The 22,734-nt window shown below is 45.8% G+C and overlaps 1 protein-coding gene across 2 annotated transcripts in view; it reads left to right on the top strand.

Moving 5' to 3' along the window:
- The window catches only part of MAP3K10 (mitogen-activated protein kinase kinase kinase 10), a 46,179-nt gene that overhangs the window by 813 nt on the left and 22,632 nt on the right, over positions 1 to 22,734 (top strand). The window contains exons 2-3 of one of the 2 annotated variants that reach the window (XM_083159741.1): positions 613 to 976; positions 5,077 to 6,180. In XM_083159741.1, coding sequence (XP_083015867.1) covers positions 5,436 to 6,180 — 745 coding nt within the window. In that variant the 5' untranslated portion in view covers positions 613 to 976; positions 5,077 to 5,435. Of the gene's footprint in view, positions 1 to 461; positions 977 to 5,076; positions 6,181 to 22,734 lie in introns of those variants that run through there. The other variant, XM_083159742.1, reaches the window with a different exon arrangement.

Below are 22,734 nucleotides of genomic sequence, written 5' to 3'. Positions count from 1 at the left end.
CGGGCGCTGATTGGCCGGTCCTTTATCACCCTCCACTTTATTATTTGTTAAGACTTAATACATTTGGCCCCCAGTCTTTAACTTGACAGTTAGGGGCTGATTGGCTGCTGCGTTATCACCTCCCACTTTATCGCTTCACCAGGCTTAATACATCTGCCCCATATGTCCTAAAGAAATGCAACAGTCAAGGTTTTAAGAATATCTGTTTGTGCTTCGAAAGCAATAATTACAGTTTATATATCACATGATGCCAACACGCGTGATATGAGACTTCATACGTGTGATATGAGTGTTCATACGGAACGTTTGTCTGGGTCTATGTGAAATGCATTCACCTTTTTTCATACATAACTTGTGCACACATACCAGAGAGAAATGATTATATCCTATAAGTACATCAATATAGATGTGTAATCGGTAGGCGCACACAGATTGTTATTCAGCAACAATGCTCTATGGGTATTCTCGTTTTCTCTGGGGACGGACAATATAAATATACACAAGTGTGCATAGGACAATGGGGACATTGGCTGATTTATCACTCACTTCCTGAGCATACAGGGACTGCATGGCACAACCTGCTGGTCACACTCTGCAATTGTCTCTTTGCAGCACAGAGAAAACTACATCTCCCACAATGCATCTAGACAGAAACAGGGAGGTGAGGGGGGTGGCTGTGTATCTGCTCTGCCTGGAACAGCTGACAGCCTGTGTAAGGTGAATGGAAACCATTACCCAAGAGAGAGAGGGGCTGAAGCTGAATTCCTGCAGGTGATGGGAGAGTGCTATCCCATCCACACCTTGTCATGCTGGGAGGCCAGAGGATGATACTGGTGGGGAGATGATGGGATGGCTGGGATGATGTGTGCATTGTCTCCTTACCGGCTGCAGTTGCTGCCTTCAGGTTTTCACATTCTGTAAGAGATGATCTATCCGTGGTACACTGTGGTGTGGGACCCCCGCATGGACCTCACAGGTGAGTAACCCACACGATCAATATGTTTTATATTTATTTTATAGCAAACACTGATCCTGGTTATAGTTGCAACCCATATAGAAACCTGGCGCTGCCTGATCCCGTCCCAGCAGTAATGACCGGTCAGGAGATCTCTCTATATTAGGTACAGAGACCCAGCGCTGACTGATCCTGTCCTGATAATAATGACCGGTCAGGAGATCTCTCTATATTAGGTACAGAGACCCAGCGCTGCCTGATCCCGTCCCGATAATAATGACCGGTCAGGAGATCTCTCTCTATAGTAGATACAGAGACCTGGTGCTGCCTGATCCCATCCCGGGAATAACAACTGGTCAGGAGATCTCTCTATATTAGGTACAGAGACCCCAGTGCTGCCTGATCCCGTCCCGATAATAATGACCGGTCAGGAGATCTCTCTCTATAGTAGATACAGAGACCTGGTGCTGCCTGATCCCGTCCCGGCAATAACAACTGGTCAGGAGATCTCTCTATATTAGGTACATAGACCTGGCGCTGCCTGATCCCGTCCTGATAATAATGACCGGTCAGGAGATCTCTCTATATTAGGTACATAGACCTGGTGCTGCCTGACCCCGTCCTGATAATAATGACCAGTCAGGAGATCTCTCTTTATAGTAGATACAGATACCTGGTGCTGCCTGATCCGAACCTGATAATAATGACCGGTCAGGAGATCCCTCTATAGTAGATACAGATACCTGGTGCTGCCTGATCCCGTCCTGATAATAATGACCGGTCAGGAGATCCCTCTATATTAGATATAGAGACCCGGTGCTGCCTGATCCCGCCCTGATAATAATGACCGGTCAGGAGATCTCTCTATGGCCCTTATTCTGGTTGGTGCGGTAATATCCGCGTGCGTTCGTGCCGCCGATGTTTTGTGTCTGCGCATGTGCAGAGGCGTCTCTGCGCATGTGCGAGCGGGGCGTACGGCCAAATCCCGCATGAAATGTGAACACTCCGACCAGGGGGTGGAGAGGGGCGTGAAAGGCTATTTGGGCTCATTACCATATGCATACGCCCCGCGTTTCATGGGCGTTCCCATGCAAACGCTGGGCGTACGCATGGTAATACGGCCGTGACGCACGTGTAGGGGGCGGACATATGACATCGCCGGATGTCAGCTGCCCGCCCAGATCCCTGCTTTTGCACGGAAAAATGTCCGTGTGGTCTGAGGTTGCGGGAGCTGGTGGAGCACTCGGTCCTGCATTCGATGGTCTGCGACCATCGAATTATGGGGGAGGTTCCCTTAGATGGAGGAGGCGTATTCCATGAAAAATACACGTGCGGTCCGTTCGGACAGCTTCTTACCGCGTACGGACGGAGTTGGCGATCCGTACGGAAGGCGGGGTTTCGCACGCACGGTCCTGGCCGCATATTCGGATCCGGCCGCACCGATCAGAATAAGGGCCTATATTAGATACAGAGACCCAATGTTGCCTGATCCTGTCCTGATAATAATGACCAGTCAGGAGATCTCTCTATAGTAGATACAGAGACCCGATGCTGACTGATCCCGTCCTGATAATAATGACCGGTCAGGAGATCTCTCTATATTAGGTACATAGACCTGGCGCTTCCTGATCCCGTCCTGATAATAATGACCAGTCAGGAGATCTCTCTATATTAGATACAGAGACCCGGCGCTGCCTGATCCCGTCCCAGCAATAATGACCAGTCAGGAGATCCCTTTATATTAGACACAGAGACCCGGCACTGCCTGATCACTTCCTAATAATAATGACCGGTCAGGAGATCTCTCTATATTAGATACAGAGACCCGGCACTGCCTAATCCCGTCATGATAATAATGACCAGTCAGGAGATCTCTCTATATTAGATACAGAGACCCGGCGCTGCCTGATCCCGTCCCAGCAATAATGACCAGTCAGGAGATCCCTTTATATTAGACACAGAGACCCGGCACTGCCTGATCACTTCCTAATAATAATGACCGGTCAGGAGATCTCTCTATATTAGATACAGAGACCCGGCACTGCCTGATCCCGTCCTGATAATAATGACCGGTCAGGAGATCCCTTTATATTAGACACAGAGACCCGGCGCTGCCTGATCCCGTCCTGATAACAATGACCAGTTAGGAGATCCCTCTATATTTGGTACATAGACCCGGGGCTAGTGCTGACTGATCCCGTCCTGTTAATGACCAGTCAGGAGATCTCTCTCTATATTAGGAACAGAGACCTGGTGCTGACTGATCCTGTCCTGATAATAATGACCAGTCAGGAGATCTCTCTATATTAGATACAGAGACCCGGCGCTGCCTGATCCCGTCCCAGCAATAATGACCAGTCAGGAGATCCCTTTATATTAGACACAGAGACCCGGCACTGCCTGATCCCGTCCTGATAATAATGACCGGTCAGGAGATCCCTCTATATTAGGTACATAGACCCGGCACTGCCTGATCCCGTCATGATAATAATGACCAGTCAGGAGATCTCTCTATATTAGATACAGAGACCCGGCGCTGCCTGATCCCGTCCCAGCAATAATGACCAGTCAGGAGATCCCTTTATATTAAACACAGAGACCCGGCACTGCCTGATCCCATCCTGATAATAATGACTGGTCAGGAGATCTCTCTATATTAGGTACATAGACCCGGCGCTGCCTGATCCCGTCCTGATAATAATGACCAGTCAGGAGATCTCTCTCTATAGTAGATACAGAGACCCGGCACTGCCTGATCCCGTCCTAATAATAATGACCAGTCAGGAGATCCCTCTATATTAGATACAGAGACCCGGCGCTGCCTGATCCCGTCCTGATAACAATGACCAGTTAGGAGATCCCTCTATATTTGGTACATAGACCCGGGGCTAGTGCTGACTGATCCCGTCCTGATAATGACCAGTCAGGAGATCTCTCTCTATATTAGGTACAAAGGCCCGGCGCTGACTGATCCCGTCCTGATAATGACCAGTCAGGAGATCTCTCTCTATATTAGGTACAAAGGCCCGGCGCTGACTGATCCCGTCCTGTTAATGACCAGTCAGGAGATCTCTCTCTATATTAGGAACAGAGACCTGGTGCTGACTGATCCCGTCCTGATAACAATGACCAGTCAGGAGATCCCTCTATATTAGATACATAGACCCGGCGCTGACTGATCCCATCCTGATGATAATAATGACCAGTCAGGAGATCTCTATATCAGATGCTCTGATCATGTCTTGATAATAATAATGAGTAAGGAGATCTCTGTGTTTTAGATATAGAGGCCGGCGCATTTTGACCCTGTCCCGATAATAATGATTAGTCAGGAGATCTCTTTAAATACAGAGACCTGGTTCTGTTTAATCCCATCCAGATAATAATGACCATTTGGGAGATTGCTCTATGGCACAGTTTCTCAAAGTCGGTCCCCACACAGTGCATGCTTTGCAGGTCTCCTCACAGAATCAAGTGAAATAATTAGCTCCACCTGTGGATCTTTGAAAATGTGTCAGTCAGTAATGAGTGCACCTGTCGGGTGACCTGGAAAACGTGAACTGAGTGGGGTCCTGAGGACCGAGTTTGAGAACCACTGCTCTATGGTATATGGAGACCCAGCGCTGTCTGATTCTGTCCTTATTATAATGACCAAGTCAGGTGATCTCTATATTAGATACAGAAACCCAGAAGTATCTAAATCTGTCCTGATAATCAGGACCTATCAGTAGAAGGATCTCTGATTACTACAGAAACCCGGTCCTAAGATCTAATTAGGAGATCACTTTATAATAAGATGACTCACTGAACTAATGTCCTGTTAGACCATGGACCTAGGCAAACTGGATGTTCTGTTTTTCAGTCCAAATAGCTGGATTGTTTCTGGTATAACTGGAACCTCTTAGTACGATGAGAAGGTCATGGTCATATTACAGTCACACAAAGGAATAGTAATCATCTAATCCATCTGATCATTGATGCAATGAAATATGTATACCGGGGAAGATGTAGGTATACATGTGCAAATACATTTAATAAAACACAGATGTTTTTCTGCCCATTTAAAATGTCTTTGATAGTTTTGGTGAGGACTTAACCTAACTTTCCTTACTTCCACACAGTTTCAGTTTGAAGCCCACTAAGGATGGAAGTAAACTACCAAAATTTATAAACTGGAGAGGATTTGATTTGTCTTAAATTGAAGAACATTCCACCTTGACGCACATGAGATGTTTCGACGAGCAAGAGGTCTGGTATATACCTTTCACTAAGCCAATTTTTGAAGAGAATGTGCCTATTGTGCGATGAAGAGGAAGAAGAGTAATGGAGGTGATATTTGGTTTAGTCAGGGGCTGCTTCAGGTACAGCTGGACCTGGACGCATTTAAATACCTTTATTATGGAAGAAAGCACATGTTACATGTCCGCCCTTGGGATAAGCATGGACTAAAATGATTACTCAACCACCTTGAGCTGCAGGTATGGATGGTTTTGCAAAACCTGAGCCCATCTTGTGGCAAAACTCTACAGACACAAAGGAAAATGGAATGTGGCACGATACACAGGAGGATTATAGGGTCTCCAACCCTTTGTGGACTGCTGTTTTTGACTATGAAGCCACAGCAGAGGAGGAGCTGACACTACGGAGAGGGGACTTGGTGGAGATCCTATCCAAGGACTCTACAGTCTCTGGTGATGAAGGTTGGTGGACTGGAAAAGTAAGAGACAAAGTAGGCATCTTTCCCAGCAACTATGTGGTCAGTGATCTGAAGTACACCACCTTAAGGGCTGACCCAAAGGATTTCCCTCCTCCGTTGCAGATAAAGTTTGAGGAGCTAGATTTGGAGGAAATCATTGGGGTGGGCGGTTTTGGGAAGGTCTACAGGGGAGTATGGAGGGAAGACGAAGTGGCAGTGAAGGCAGTACGGCATGACCCAGATGAAGACATCAACGTAACGGCAGAAAATGTCAGACAAGAAGCCAAGCTGTTTTGCATGTTACAGCACCCTAATATTATAGCTCTTAAGGGAGTATGCTCGACACCCCCGCATCTTTGCCTGGTCATGGAGTATGCCAGAGGGGGACCACTACACCGGGCCCTGGCTGGGAAAAAGGTCCCAGCTCATGTACTAGTTAACTGGGCTGTGCAGATTGCACGAGGCATGAAGTATCTTCACGATGAAGCTATTGTTCCTATTATCCACCGGGACCTGAAATCCAGCAATAGTAAGTGATTACAAGGAGAGCTACTACCTGTTTCTGTACATATCATGGATGGTGATGCGGGTGGGGTAAGCAAACTGCTTCTCCCTGAGCTATGTCAAAAGTTTTTACCTGTTGGGTACAATGTCAGGAATGAATGGGTAGAAGATAGCCCATGGTGCAAAATGTAATGCATAATTCTCAATATGGGGCTTAGACGAGACCATATATACAGGCAATGCTATTTCTGCGCAGCTTGCTTATACACTATGACCGAATTTCGGTATTGATAAATCACTTGGTGTAAGTCCCCGTGTATTGACCATTCCCATGGAAATGTTCTTTATTCTAAATTGTGTTGAAATAATCTGAGTCAAGCAACCCAGCATTTTAATTCTGCTTCAAGACGGGTTCAACCTGACTTGCTGGGTAGTGTGGACAGGTAAGCCAGGTTGATGCAACCCGCTACCAGTTCACAGCATAGACCTGGCAAAAAGCTGGGTCAGGCCACCAGTGTGAAAGGTGTGTTGCGTGTAAAAAATATCCTGGGTGCACCCAACTTTTCCATCTGAAAGGGGTATAAGCTATACAATAGCGAAGATGCAATCCAAATTCATCCAGAAGATTTTGTGTGATGCCGATATGAACAGACAACAAACAAATTTTTTTTTTTTTTTTTTTTTTACTAACAGTCAGTAGACAACCTCTATGTTCAGACACGACCCTTACAATTTTATTATATATATATGTAGTGTGTACATGAAGGTGCCCATACACTGGGGCGATTCACATGCGATTTGGTCACTTTTCATACGATAAATCGCATGAAAAGTATCCAAATAGCCGGTCCGGTGCGATATGAGATACAATATATCGCATGCGATCCTGCCACCTGGGAAGGTCCGGGGCAAATAACAGGGGGATCGTGTGTGTCTTCTCCCAAGGGGAGACATTGCAGAAGTGTATGGCAGCTTACTACCTGCTTTGCTCTTTTGAGTGCAGACCATAAAACTGGAAGGTTAGTGCAACATCAACAGAAGGCATAATAACACCTCACCTAGCCCCTTCCTAAAATTGCCAACGGTGCCTGAGTAGGCTCTGTTCATTCACGGAACGGAATATGTGTTGTAATCGCATAATAAATAAAATCTATTTTTAGATGGGGAAGTCATTACATAATTATGTTCCAAAAGATTGTTAATTAGCACAAAGCACGTATGTACTGTAGCTCATTTGCATAGGAAGAATACATCTAATTGTGCAACGGTAGGCCAAAATAACCTGGAATTAGCATGTTTCCTCACGTTCATGCTCGGTATCAATTACACGTCTGTTTCATTGAAATATTCATGTCAAATATTTGATTATTAAGGAAGTTGGGTTAAGTTCCCGTGTTGACACGAAAGGGGTCGACATGAGTGTCGGCATGATGTGAGTCTGCAGGGTTTGTTTACTAAGATGGGAATTCTATTGAAGATGGGGTGTTGCCCATAGCAACCAATCAGAATCTAGTTCTTATTTATTTAGCACCTTCTAGAAGATGATAATAGAATCTGATTGGTTTCCCATAGCAACATCGCATCTTTAATAGAACTCCCATCTTAGTAAATAACCTGCCTGTCTTCAGCACATCACTGTACAGCACTGCGTCTAGGAATGCCGGAGCTTTACAACCTCCATATATGTCAGGGTTTCTCATAAAGCCTATGACAATTACATTATAACAGCTCAAAGAAATTGTCACGCACATTAGGGTTCCCCATCCATGGCTTTGCCATCGATAGTGGATGGCTGTAAAGTTTAAACCATCGACTAGTAACTATTGTTGGTTGAGCCATCCGCAGTTTAACTTAGCCGGCATTAACTATCGGGCATCTGTCATTGATGTTCACCAGTGATGGTGACGCTAACCACCATTGCCATGAGGCCGTTGATGGCTGCTAACCATCGATGGCTGATGGACATCTCTACCCCCTGTAGCTGTGTAGCTTGCCTGAATTTCATATGTAGACGGCCCACGGACCAAATGTACTAATCTTGTAAAGTGATAAATTGGAGATTGATAACGCACCAGCCAATCTGCTCCTATAGTACCTGGCATTTTTAAAACCCAGCCTGTGGCATGGCAGGTAGAGCTGATTCGCTGGCTGTTTATCACTCTACATTTTATCACTTTTCAAGCTTAGTACATCTGGCCCGTGTCTTTACTGATGCATTATTCTACCATGGCCAGCTTATTGTATGTGTGGGGGTAATTGGTGACTAAGGGGTCCCTGCTGATGCAGGCTTTACCGCAAAGTTCCTTTTAATACCCCTTTCACACCAGAAATGCAGAGACCAACCCGGGAATTAAATTCCAGGGACATGCAGGTACATTCACGGGTTCGGACCCATTTAAACCCCTTTTCCACTAGCCTAAATATCCCGGGTTTTTGCACAGGAGGGTGCAAAACCCGGGATTTTAGGCATTTTCTTCCTGTAGAAATAACACAGGTCGTGAGACCCGGCATTTCTACCCAGGTAGCGACCAGGGTTGAACTCGTGTTCAACCTGGGTCACTGTGTAGTGTAAACAGGTAACCAGGGTCCATGCGACCTGGGTCCCGTTCAATACAGTGCAAAAGTCGGCGCTGGGAGATCCTTTCATCTTCCAGTGCCTCCCCGACCCCACCTCCTGATGACGTCACCCGCCCGGCATTATGCCATTATGCACCCAGGTTGTAGCCGGGTACAAAATCCCGGGTGTTAGCTTTTAAAACAGGGACAACCCGGGTCAGCACCTTTCACACTGAACCCGGGATGACCCTGCTTTTCTATGAGAATAGCCTTTTTTAGTCCCAAAAAGATGAGGTAATTAGGGAGAGGGGTAAAGGGAGAGCGGGAGGGCGGGCCGTTGCAGACATTGCAGGCTTTCAGGGGTGAAATAGCACTGCTGGGGTCTGTTGTGCCATAGAGCTTGCACAACAGTATCTTCCTGTATGCTGTGTGACTGCCAATGCAGACATTGCAGGCTTTCAGGGCATTAAAACGCACTTCTGAGGTCTTTGGTGCCACGGAACATGCACAGTGTCTCCCTGCAGGCTGTATACTGCCCCTGGGTGTGTCTGTGAGAGTCCACCACAACAGGAAGTTACCCTGCTAGCCAATCAGCATTAGCTGACATCAGCAGAGGCAACACCTGAAGGAGGGACATGTACCTGCACCTTTCACACCAGCCAGTAGTCCGGGTAGGAACCAGAAGCAACCCTGCTATCTAGCAGGGTTGAAATGCCGGCAAATTTACCCTGGAATTTGATCCTGGAACCTTTCACACCAGCGCTAGTCTCGGGTTGTTCCCAGACCCAACCTGGGAATTTAGGCTGGTGTGAAAGGGGTATTAATGTGTGGATACATAGGATTTTGGAGAGCGATAAACAAGCAGCCAATCAGCTCTTAACTGCCATGTCACATGCTGCGTTTGAAAAATGATAGGTAGGAGCTGATTGGTTAGCTGTATATAACTCTCCATTTTATCACCTTTCAAGGCTTAGTACTTATCGCCCCCTGTAAGTTGGAGGCCAGACCATCTCTATTCCAAAGTAAGTTCTTCATACATCTATATGGGCCTAATTCAAGCAGCCCTGCATTAAACGGGAAGGGTTTGGTGGAACCAACCAGAATGACCCCCTTGGTGTATGACCGTGATGGCTAACCTTGACAGCAGCATGCCCTGCATCAGTTTGAGCATAGTTAAATAGTAAAACTGATGCAGGGCATGCTGGGATGTGTAGTTCAACAATAGCTAGAGTGTCAAGGTTAGCCATCACTGGTGTATGACAATGAAAACATTTCTTGTCATTATTTCTGAGTCTCCGCTGTAGCACTGTGGGGCTATTCTACGACCTCAGCTCACCCTCTTTTACAGGCAGACATACTATCACATATCATAGCTCTTCTTTACTGTGGCGAAGCAGGAAGCAATAGCGACGAGTTGTAAATTCACACCCCCAGCGATCCCTGAACAATAAGAAAACCAACTGCTGATGGAATTAAAAAAAACATATACAGTATACGAGCCCAAATAATAATAATAGTAATAATTATAACCAAAAAAAGGTCACGCACGCACGCACACACACACACACACACACACACACGGTCAGGGATGAACATGCTGTTGGGGTCCTCCTATGTTGTTCAACCTCACAAACAATGTTTACATTGCCAGTCTACCCCATTTGCTGCCTATGGGTCAGATGCACTAAGCTTTAAAAGTGATAAAATGGAGAGTGATAAACAGCCAGCCAATCAGCTTCTGCCTGCCATGTCACAGGCTGGGTTTAAAAAATGTCAGGCAGGAGCTTATTTGTTGGTTGTTTATGACTCTCCATTTTATCACTTTTGAAGCTTAGAGAATCTGGCCCAATGTCCTTTAACCATCTGTAGTTTTTTTTAAGGGCATTTAATAAGTGAGCCACTAATTATACCTCATACTGTAGAAAACAAAATCGGTACATTTCTGAACATGGAATTATGGGTGTGCTTCAACTTTGATTTGACGGGTCCAAATTTGTCCCTGTTCTGATGGTGGGGGGTTCTGCGAATCTGCACACCCCAGGAGCGAACGGGGTGCCAATAATCACTTTTGATAAACTGGCTGTATAAGCGGTGGTAGATCGGTTTTAGGTCTATGGGTAGTAGCTATTGGTGTGCAGTCTAGGGCAGGGTTGACTACCCTCCCGTAATGGCCAGGAGGCTCCAAAAAATCAGGTCCCCCACGCCCCCGAAAGGTGGGCAACCCTCCTGGATACCGGCGGAACCTCTTGCATCTCAACCATGGCAGCGTTAATTTCCCACGATTTGTGGCTTTTCAGGGGGCAGGGCTAAATATTTAAATCACGTTATTTAGCCCCGTCCCCTCCTCGAAGACCCACAAATTGGGGGATTTGCAGTACTGGGGGGTGGGACTTGATGCCGTGTTCTCCCAGAGAGGAGACTTTAAAAGTAGGCAACCCCGGTCTAGGGGAAAGTGTGGTGATTGTGCAGGTATAAATCACTTGTGCCTAAAACACAGAATAGACAAGGCTAGACAAAAAGAGTGAATGCCATATAAATAACGAATTTTAGAATGTACAGTGGTGCAGGTCTTTCCACTGTGTAGTTATATAGTTTTATACAGTACTACAGGGGAATTAATGGCTGGTCCATATAGGCAAAGCAGGACATATAGGGCCGGGATGTGATGGGAGCCAATATTAGTCCGTTATTGGGAAATGTAAGATTTTTTTTCCCCGTAAAAGTCAGACATTTTACAAAGTCAGCCAATGTAATCGTGTCAGAGTTCATCAAGTCGGATGTTTTTGACTCCAGTTAAGCAGCCGGCGAAAAGTCGGATCTAGAAGTTTTGCCATGTTTAACATAGGACTCAGCCAAGTTAGAAAGTCGGACACCAAACAGCTCTATAAAATGGGACATAATTAGTTGTATTTGGTACACAATTGCAGCACATTTACATCAAATATTATTGTTATAATTATTTTGAATCTTACAATTATGCCCCTTTCCCACTGCAGCTAAAAACCGGTAAAATGCAGATTTTCAGCGCAATTTACCGTTTTAAGGCTGCAGTGGGAAAGTGCCAGAGTTGAAATACCGTTTAAAGCTAAATGGTATTTCAACCCGTTTTTAAAGCAGAGTCCTACACGTTAAAATAACGTTTAAGAGGCAGTGGGAATGCCTCTTAAACGTTATTTAGCCTCCAGGCAGTCCCAGTGCCTGATGAGACCTAGTAGTTCTCACTTTGTGCATGTGCATAATAAAGAGCCGCTGATTACATATGTGCATATGTAATTAGCGGCTCATTATTATGCACGTGCACTCATTACATATGCACAAAGTGAGAACTACTAGTTCTCATCAGGCACTGGGACTGTCTGTACCCTGCATGGACCCCCGCTGCCTCACCACTGCCCTGCATCCCCGTGCAGGTAAGTACAAGGGGGGGGGGGGGGGGGGGGTAGGCACTCTACATTTTACCAGTACTTTAAACTTTTTTTTTTTTCAAAAGTACTTTAAACTGGTCTGCAGTGGGAAAGCAGCATTAGACAAAGAATTATTTGCTCTTTTAAAATAGCGCATGTACTCTACACATAAATAGGCAACAAACTGGGGTGTAGTGCTCAGTGTTACGTAGCTACTAAAAAGGCGAATAGTATACTTGCCTGTATAAGAAGTGGTATGGAGACAAGGGACGCAAATGTAATTATACTTCTTTATATAGCATTGGTCAAACAGCACCTAGATTATCAAGTACAATTCTGGGCCCCGCTCTACAAAAAAAGACATAACTGAACTGGAAAAAGTCCAAAGAAGAGCAACAAAGCTGATAAAAGGATGGAGAAATTGAATTATGAAGACAGATTGGACAATTTGGGATTGTTTACCCTCGAAATGAGACGTTGAATGGGTGACATGCTTAACATGTACAAATATATCCAGGGCCGGCGCCACCACTAGGCAAATCTAGGCATTTGCCTAGGGCGCCGGCCACTGGAGGGCGGCATTTCGCCCCTCCCCCCGTGCCGCGGGGGTACCTGTCCTGCGGCTGTGTATATAAAGCTTGCGGAAGCGGGGGGTCCCTGCAGTCAATAAGAATTTAATAACGAGCGCTATCCGCCTGGCTACGCGGAAGCGCTTCTGTTGTGGAAACACTGGCCGCACGCTGATTGTCTGAGATTCAGCCAATCAGCGTGTGCTGTGCAGCCAGTGTTTTCACAACAGAAGCGCTTCCGCGTAGCCAGGCGGATAGCGCTCGTTATTAAATTCTTATTGACTGCAGGGACCCCCGCTGCCGCCGCAAGCTTTGTATACACAGCCGCAGGACAGGTACACACCCCCCCCCCCTCGCCACCGGGGCGCCCCCACCCCGACTCGCCTGGGGCGCTCCGGTGCTCGGGCACCCTCTTTGCTTTGAGGAAGGACTCTAGGACATGTGGGCATGAGTTTAGACTAGAGGACAGAAGATTTTGTACCCTTAAAACAAAAAACTTTTTATGGTCAGAGCAGTAAAATTGTGGAACTCTCTTCCTGGAGAGGCGGTGTTGGCAGAGAGAATATATTCTTTTAAAATAAGGCTGGACAAACATCTATTGGGCAAAAACATCCATGGGTACAAATAATTAAAATCTGTATCAGATTTCAGTTTTCAGTTATATAAGGGATGAAGCAAATAGATCATGCATAATAATGAAGGTTGAACTTGATGGACGCAAGTCTTTACTCAGCCTTAACTACTATGTAAATGTGTAACAGATCATTTTCCTGAATACTGTGTGTAACTGCATACCAAAAAATATGCTACAGTGTTTTCCTGCCAAACACTGTAACATAATTTGATTTGCCCATTCGGTCGCATTTGCATACAGAATATAGGTATGCCCATACCTTAGAAACTTTCTAATCCTTAAATTGTGGTCTAGTGCAGTGACCCCATTATTATCATTTTTTAGGGGCGTGCCCAGCTCTCTCCTAGCGACGTGGGACATTGCCAGCTGTGGGAGTGACAGCGGGACAGTCTCTAAATAGTGGGACTGTCCCACTGTAAACGGAACAATAGGAAGATATGTATGCCACATATAACCACAGAATCTGCTTTTGTGTCCAATGCATTCAGTAAAGAATTTGATGCATCAGTGTTCTGGACTTGAGGGAGATGGCCATTGATGACCCATCACGGACAGTTCTTTGTACCACCAGCTCCCTCTGAAGGGCCACCATCACCTTGGTTTGCTCCTGGATGGCCTGCATGTACTTCAGGTCTCCTACAATTACTCCAGGTCTCCTGCGACTGCTCCTGTCTAGTGGGTCAATTTCTGCAGATGACTCTTTCTTTAGCAGGTCATCTGGGAGCAGGTGCCATGTTCCACCAACGCTGTCAATACTATCTGACATAATAAAGAACTATGCAACAATTTTATTTGTAAAAAACACTTCTTATATCAGTTTACAGTAGGCTGCAGCCACAAATTCACTTATGTGGTTGGGCCCAAATTAATTAATGTTATGGTTGCAGGTGTAAATTTGTGTGTGTGTGTGTTTTTTCAAAGCGCACGCACCGGTCTCATCTGCGGCTGTCTCTTGCCGCCATGTCATTAATCATGTGGCAAAGGTATTATTATTAAAAAAAAAAATTTTTTTCATGATGCATTATACAGCAAAAATGAATATTTACATAATGTAAAAACGACCCTAACAATACAAAAATTGTTGTTGCGTTCAAATCCCCACATAGCACACAACATACTTTGTTATAGTAAAAAGGAAACGTTTTTTTCATTCACTCACCAGGATGAGATGGAGACGCTGGACGGTCCATGTCCACTACATCATACCTCCCAACATGACCCATTCCAGGAGGGACAAAATGATCATCTCCTGGACATCCTTACCAGTTGCAGTTGCAGGGGTGGAACTACACCACTGTCGCAAATTCAAACAGGGGAGTCAGTGAGTTTAGACTGTGCTCTTTAGGGTGGCAGTTGGTGGGGCTCCCCTATCTGAATTTTGGACTGTGCTGCAGCCCTGCAACTCTGCAACTGCCAATGAAAACGCTGGGCGTTCCCATGGAACCATTCCCACCACCGCTCCCCCCCCGTCCGCACTGCTAGGTGTAAACAGGACAGTGAACTAGCAGTTTGCTGCCCCCGCAGTCGCTCAACATCACTGCCAATCAAAGTAAGGGCCTCGGTGTAGTGGACTGATGCAGCTCATCCTCCTGTCCAGCAACCCTTGCGGCGCTCCTCAGCCGCCTTTGCCTTCAGAATACATTTGATGTTTCGCAGTGCAAGAGACGCACACCTTAACATTGGATGAGAACCGGGAAAAAGTCGGACATTGTGCAACTTTTTTCTGCCCACTCAAATCGGCTCCCATTACCTCCCAGCCATAGAATGGTTTAGATAGAAATAGAGTAGACATGAGGACTGATCGTGTACCCACATCAGAGAAATGTAACCACAGGCAAATCTGCCCAAAATAAAAAGTTGGTGACTGGAATAAATAGATTGTGTAAATAATAATAAAAAGAAAGTGAAAAGTATTAAAATGAAACCGGTTTTGTCCCAGAGTACATGAAGGGACATAAATGATTGGTGGTGCCCGGAAGGTCTTCAGATGGTGACTGGATTTTTAACCTGAAAGTCCGTTTAATTTTTTTTAAATGTTAGAAATGTATTATCTTCTTCAGGGGGTGCCAGATGGCTTCCTGGCAGTCTGGATCCCGACTTACAGGGGCTTTTGGAGTCCCAGCAGTCGGGATTTCGACCTTGTGTAATAACCGTTGGAATCCCACTCATCACTCCCTTCTTCAGGTACAGTTGACCTTGCCCATGCCAAGGTCATTCTAAAGCTAAAATAGCACAACGTAGCAGCCAGTTCACTAACCAATTGCCAGCTCGGTCTATGAGCCATCACTTGCAGTTGTACCGTCAGTCCCTGTAACCAGTGTGTGGCTGGTTGGTGGACCATCTTTACACGCCGCCTGGAACACCAATGCATCTGCAATAATATTGGGCATCGGCTGTCGACGCAATATGTCTGTGAACAACGTTATTAGCAGGGTATGGGTAAAAACCGGATCAGGACAAGACCCTTGGACCGGACATCAAAATCTGCAGTTCGGAGCTTGTAGCGTCTGGTCTGGGGGTTGTCCTGTCTGGGGGGGCTGCCTGTGACACCTGTCACCAGGGAGAGGAGGAGGGGGAGAATAAAGCCTCCCTGTATGGTCCGGGCATGTAGCAAGAACCGGACAGACCGGACCACACGGGGTGGCTCTAATCTCCCCTTCCCCATGTCCCTGATGATAGCTATTACAGGGACACCCCTGGACAAGACACCCCCGGACTGGACACTACAAGCCCCGGACTGCAGATTTTGATGTCCGGTCCGGCGATCCGGGGTTTAGACAGGGTCCGATTTTTACATAGTCCCTTGTTTGCAGGCATATCATTTATATACATCGGCGGAACTGCTTGCAATATATGCATAGTTTGTACCCAGCATAAGAGAAATAACATCGTAATTGAGTGTCTGGTACTTTTATTTTTTTTAGCTGTTCATTACATGTTGTCCCAGATGTGTTTTTAGAGGACGTGTGGTGTGAACTGTGTGATAAAAGGACACAAATTCCAGGAGCTATATCGCATTGCTAGAGTGACACATGAAATGCTCAGTATTGATGTTTTTATGATGCTCAGTAAAGATGGAACATTTCTTGTTTTACGTTTGAGTACAGTATGTTGCATTACAGGCTGCACAGGTTCCACACCTGTACAATCCACTGAGAGCGAGAGAGAGAGAGAGATTCCTTCCCCAAGCAAAATGCTTCTTATTATTTATCTTTCAACTTCAGATCCCTTCTGTATACAGATTGTGGTGACGATGGTAGGTCTCAGAAAGCAGATGATAAATTAAATAAAATGGGTGATGCCTTACCCAGGTATGGTCACCAACCGTTCACAAACGTCTCCCTCACCTACATGTTTCAACCCCAGCAAGGGGTCAATTCACAAAGACTTTTGAGAATTGTTAAGGAAAAAGGGATGATCCCCTTTTCCAAGGGTGTAACTACCATAGGTGCAAGGGGTGCAGCTGCTATGGGGCCCAGAGCTGAAGGGGGCCCCTCTTTGCTGTCTAAGTAATATGTTTTACATATATTAATCACCATCAGTTGCTAAATAGGGGGCCCTTACAAACTTTTGCTATGGGGCCCACGAATATCTCGGTACGCCTCTGCCCTTTTCTATTGTTGAATTAAAGGCCTCCCATACACTTAGGCGATTTGGGCCAATTTCACCCGGATCAGGTTGAAAAATCAGGTGAAATCGGTAACTATGCGCTGTACGTATGTCATGGTATATGCGCTGTAGTAATGCCTGTCTGCTGTATGTATGTTACAGTGTATGATCTGTAGTAATGCCTGTGTGCTGTATGTATGTCATGGTGTATGCGCTGTAGTAATGCCTGTGTACTGTAGGCATACTTGTCTACTTTTGAAAACTAGTTTCAGGGAGATTATAGTTGGTAGTAGAATTTTGCACAGCGCCCTATTGAGGGGGCATGTCATGCTCCACCCAAAGGGCGTGTCTAGTTCCATATATGGAGAGATTGTGAAAAGAGATTGTACCTAGAAGAGTGGGTATGTACTGCTAAATCTTTAAAATGACTTATATCCAAATTTAGATGAGCCCCAAAGCAGTTAGTAAGAGCTACTATACTTGGTAAAGTGCTAGGAAATGGTGCTGATGATTCAATGTAACCTTATCTATCTCTCATTCCTTTTTTTCACCACAAATATAACCGTGTAATGTGGGCTAGGAGAAATGAGGGAGATTGCTAGACTAATGAGGGAGAGAGGGAGATTGCTGCTATTTGAGGGAGTCTCCTGCAGAATGCAGGAGGGTAGGCAACTATGACTGTAGGTATCCAGTATGTCGTGGTATATGCGCTGTAGTAATGCCTGTGTGCTGTAGGTATCAGAGATATCATTGCATATGAGCTGTAGTAATGCCAATGTGTGCTGTAGGTATCAGGTATGTCATGGTGTATGCGCTGTAGTAATGCCTGTGTGCTGTAGGTATCAGGTATGTCATGGTGTATGCGCTGTAGTAATGCCTGTGTGCTGTAGATATCCGGTATGTCATGGTGTATGCGCTGTAGTAATGCCTGTGTGCTGTAGGTATCTGGTATGTCATGGTATCATCGGGTGTCAAGGCACACTGACTTTGTGCAGTGTATTACTGGGAGTTGACTAAGTTCCATGACACTTTGCAGAAGAGGGCAGAGGCTGAGATGTTTGCGCTGAGCTCTAATTGGTGGAGCTCATTACATGCTTCTCAGGCCCATGGAGGACAGCAGCAGTAGCCTAGTTATGGGAGGGTTTTTAATCAGAGGCAGCACTGAGCATGTGAGGTCTCCTACAGTCCTACAGAGTAAGGTGCAGAAGGACACCCAGGCTTTTCATGTGGTATGTATGTGTGTGTATGTGTGTGTGTATATATATATATATATATATATATATATATATATATATATATATATATATATATATATATATATCCCCTGCAGTTACCCATTGACCAAGTTTATACTTCCTTTATTCTGTGTTTTGACAGTGTAATATTCTCCCATGCAGATTGCGGCCAGTAATGACAAGTTCAATAAGGCCTCCTTGTCAAAAGTGTCCCGGGCCCCCTGTAGGCTTAATCTGGCACTGATGCTCTGTAGTAATGCCTGTGTGCTGTACATATATCATGGTGTATGCTCTGTAGTAATGCCTGTGCTCTGTATATGTCATGGAGTATGTGCGGTACTAATGCCTGTGCGCTGTACATATGACCTGGTGTAGTAGTGTTTGTGCGGTGAATACCTGCTCAGGTGTAGTAGTATGTGAGGGGGAGGTGTGTCCTGCAGGCTGGTTTAGTATCAGCACACACTGACCTTTCACACACTCCTCTCTCCCGAAACCAGTTTGACTTTCTCCTTCTGTAGTCTGTGTCTGGATTAACCTCTGCACTGCCATGATTTTGTTACATTGGTGCTGGACCTGACAGCCCTTCTCCCCATTGCAAGTGTGTGACAATAAATAGCTACATATTGTGCTTATATTGTGTGATCAGTGTCTCAGCAGCAGAGAGGGGTAAGGACAGTCACAGGCTAAGCTCTGAAATAGAATCACTGATTTGAATAGACTGTCACAAGGGGTTAATACCTCTGACTTTCCATCATTTGTATACACACATCCATTATTTTGCATAAATGATCTACACTGGTCTCCTAGAACACATCCATCCTATTATTGACCTGGTACATTACTGGCAGTGCTGTGAGTGTCTGACATGGGCAAGTACAGTATTTGTGTCTGTAGGCCTACTGCATTGGGGACTCAGGGTACAGCACTGCTGAAAGGGGTTATTTGGGGTTGTTTCGGAACAGTCACTGATGGCCCCTTATTCATTTTGGATATTTTAAACTAATTGCACTTATCCTGTCATCATAACATATTTACATTGCACCACATTTATTGACATTATCATTTATTTTAAACAAATATATCACTTAGCAATCATACCTAGGATTAGAAGCCGTGACCTGTCTCACTGGAGGCAGCCACCTTACCGATAGGGGGGTTTGCTCCTGCACTGTAAGTATACATTGTTAGGTTCAAACCATTCCTATTAGGCAGAGCTATGTATAGCAGCCACTTCATACAGCTAGAATTCACATGCTTCCTATGCAAGAGCAAAAAGTTCCGTCAGTAAGGTGTCTGCTTCTAGTGGAACAGGTTATGGTTCTAATACAGGGTGTGACACATGCAAAAATTCTGTTTAGAATAAAGAGAATGGGATGTCTAAGGTCTAAGGTCAACCACAGAAGCAATATTGATGGCTTTCAAATAACTGATTCAAACTCACAGTGGAGGAGAGGTGTCCCCTTGGGAGCAGGAGGCTAATGCAGGGCAGGCAGGACTTGCTGCTGTTTGATATCCCAATGGACCCATTGCAGGACAACATAAGCTAAGCAGTAGGCTAATGCAGGTGGTCAGGCAGTACTGGCCGCTGCCTGATATTTATTTATTACTAGTTTCGGTACTCTTTACCTAGAAGGGCGCCCACGATTTTGATCATGGGCATCGCAAGTAAAAAAATTGCGTCGGTCGCATCGCATGCGACCAAAAAATCACATGCGATGCGATCGACGCGATTACCGCGATTTTACATAGGGAACAATGTTAAATGGGTCAATTGACCCGATTTAACATTGGGAACAATGTTAAATGGCCCACAGACCCCAAATAGCCACCCTGTGCCCCCCCAATTGTTAACGCCACTCCACGATCAACGTGAACCCGAAGCGTGGCGAGCGGCGGCGGTACGCGTCCTCCGACCTTTTCATGCCCCCACTATCCACGTCGGCGTGGAGTTGGGAATAGATAGTGTGGCGAGCGCAGCGGATACCTTCACAGGTATCCGTGTCCCTTCGCGGGCTTCACAGGTATCCGCGTCCCCTCGCGGGGCTCGCTGCGCTCGCCACGCTTAGGGCTCGCTGCGCTCGCCACACTATCTATTCTCAACTCCACGCCGACGTGGATAGTGGGGGTATAAAAAGGTCGGAGGACGCGTACCGCCGCCCCTCGCGGGCTTGATGCGCTCGCCACGCTTCGGGTTCACGTTGATCGTGGGGTGGCGTTAACAATTGGGGGGGCCCAGGGTGGCTATTTGGGGTCTGTGGGCCATTTAACATTGTTCCCTATGTTAAATCGGGTCAATTGACCCATTTAACATTGTTCCCTATGTAAAATCGCTGTAATCGCGTCGGTCGCATCGCATGCAATTTTTTGGTCGCATGCGATGCGACCGACGCGATTTACATTTTAGCATGGTTTTCTATGTAAAATCGCGGGCGTCGCATCGCATGCCATTATAATGGCATGCGATGCCCACGATGGGCGCCCTTCTAGGTAAAGAGTACCCTAGTTTCTTATATAGCGGACACATATTCCGCAGCGCTTTACAGAGAATATTTGAACATTCACATCAGTCCCTGCCCCAGTTGAGCTTACACTCTATGGGCATTATTCTAGTTCACTCTTTCTGACAACATCCTTCTTAGATGGACAAAACCATGTGCACTGCAGGTGGGGCAGATGTAACATGTACAGAGAGAATTAGATTTGGGTGGGGTTTTACTTCAAAGTGAGATCTATATTGCAGTGTAAAAATAAAGCAGCCAGTATTTTCCCTGCACAGAAACAAAATAACTCGCCCAAATCTAATTCTCTCTGCACAAGTAACATCTGCCCCCATGCAGTGCACATGGTTATGTCCATCTAAGAAGGATTTTGTCAGAAAGCTAGAATAAGGCCCAAAATTCCGTGCCACACGTACATTCTAGGGTTAATTTGTTGGGAGCCAATTAGCCTACCAGTATAGTATGGATTGTGGGAGGAAACACACTCGAGTATGGGGAGAATATACAAACTCCGCACAGTTAGTGCCATGGTGGGAATTGATCCCATGACCTCAGTGCTGTGAGGCAGTAATACTTACCGTTACACCATCCGTACTGCCTGATATCCCAGTATGGTCCAATTGCAGGACAAATAAGCTAAGCAGTAGGCTAGTGCAGGGCAGACAGGCAGTACTGGCTGCTGACCGATATTCCAGTATGGTCCCATTGCATAAGCAGTAGGCTAATGCAGGGAGGACAGGTGGTACTGGCTGCGGATTGATATCCCCATGTGGTCCCATTGCAGGTCAACATAAGCTAAGGAGCTAGGCTAATTTATTTACAGTTTCTTATATAGCGCAGCAAATTCTGTTCCACTATACAAAACGCAACAGTGATAAAACAAACTGGGTAGTAACAAACTGACATAGAGGTAGGAGGGTCCTACTTACAATCTATAGGTTAATGCAGGCCAGGCTGGCTCTTCAGGGGAGAGGCTGAAATTATGTGTTTTGTGTCATTTTACCCTCCAAGTAGAACCACAAATGCTGGTGGTTGACCGGCGGAGCAAGGGGCTATGCACACGTGGGGGGTGGTGGTTGCGTGGCTGTACGGGGGATGTAGGCAGCTTGCCCACCCTTTCAGGGGAGGGGAGGCAAGTATGCGGCTAATGCAAAGCGGGCAGGGGGTACTGGCTGCTGACTGAAATCCCATGTGACTAGTGTTCCTATTTTATTTTGAAGCAAACCTTAAGTTCTCAGTTTTTGTGATTGCTGTATCTATTTTAGTGACCTACAAAGGAGTGTTAAGTAGAATAAAATGAAGAAATTGTTTTACTGGACCAAAGTGCTTGGGGTTCATTTTTGTTTTCACTTGAAAACATCATGCTGTGAATACCGTCCGATGGCTGTATCTTGTGGGTAAATGAGATGTGTAGCAATATGTAATAGGGTGTCTTCTCAGACTTTTAAAGCGGCAAACATTTACAAGGCATCACCGACCTGGTTTTGCCTTGTAAATGATTGCTGCTTTAAAAATATGGGCAGATTTGCTGAAATTCCTGAACAGCCAGAATGTCGCAGGGTATTTAATTTTGCCTGTAGCTTCTGGATAGGGTCCAGGCTTTTTAGCACCAGGGGTTGTGTGTCAACAGACTCCAAATATATATCTAAGGCTGTTCTATGAATCTGACAAAACCCACCCAATCATTAAGGGTGAGATGGATCAGGCAGTGCCCTTGATATGCAACGAACAGGGCCCCCTCATAACAGATGGACGATGGGGTTGTCAGAACCACCCATTTTCATTGGCATGAGGGCTAATCTCTGTGTGTTTCCCATAGAAACAAAGCAATCATCCAAGTGCATCCATGATGCTCTGACACCTAGAGGAGGGGGTGGGGCATACTTGGGATTTTCCCGGGACACCTGTGGGCAAATCCACCCCTGCCAGTAGTAAGCAATTCAATTCCACTTAGCGTTTGACAGAATGTAGAAGATAAATGATACCTTGAGGCATATCGGTTGCTATGGGCAACTTCTAAAATGGTTCACTTCTTCCCTTTTTCCACTGCATCCACCACATTCCTTGTCCATGA

The sequence above is a fragment of the Crinia signifera genome, chromosome 9, assembly GCF_055691185.1.
Source record: "Crinia signifera chromosome 9, ASM5569118v1, whole genome shotgun sequence".
NCBI classification, from domain to species: domain Eukaryota; kingdom Metazoa; phylum Chordata; class Amphibia; order Anura; family Myobatrachidae; genus Crinia; species Crinia signifera.
Note: the sequence above shows the minus strand (reverse complement) of the source record. Positions and strands in the feature narration are given on the sequence as shown.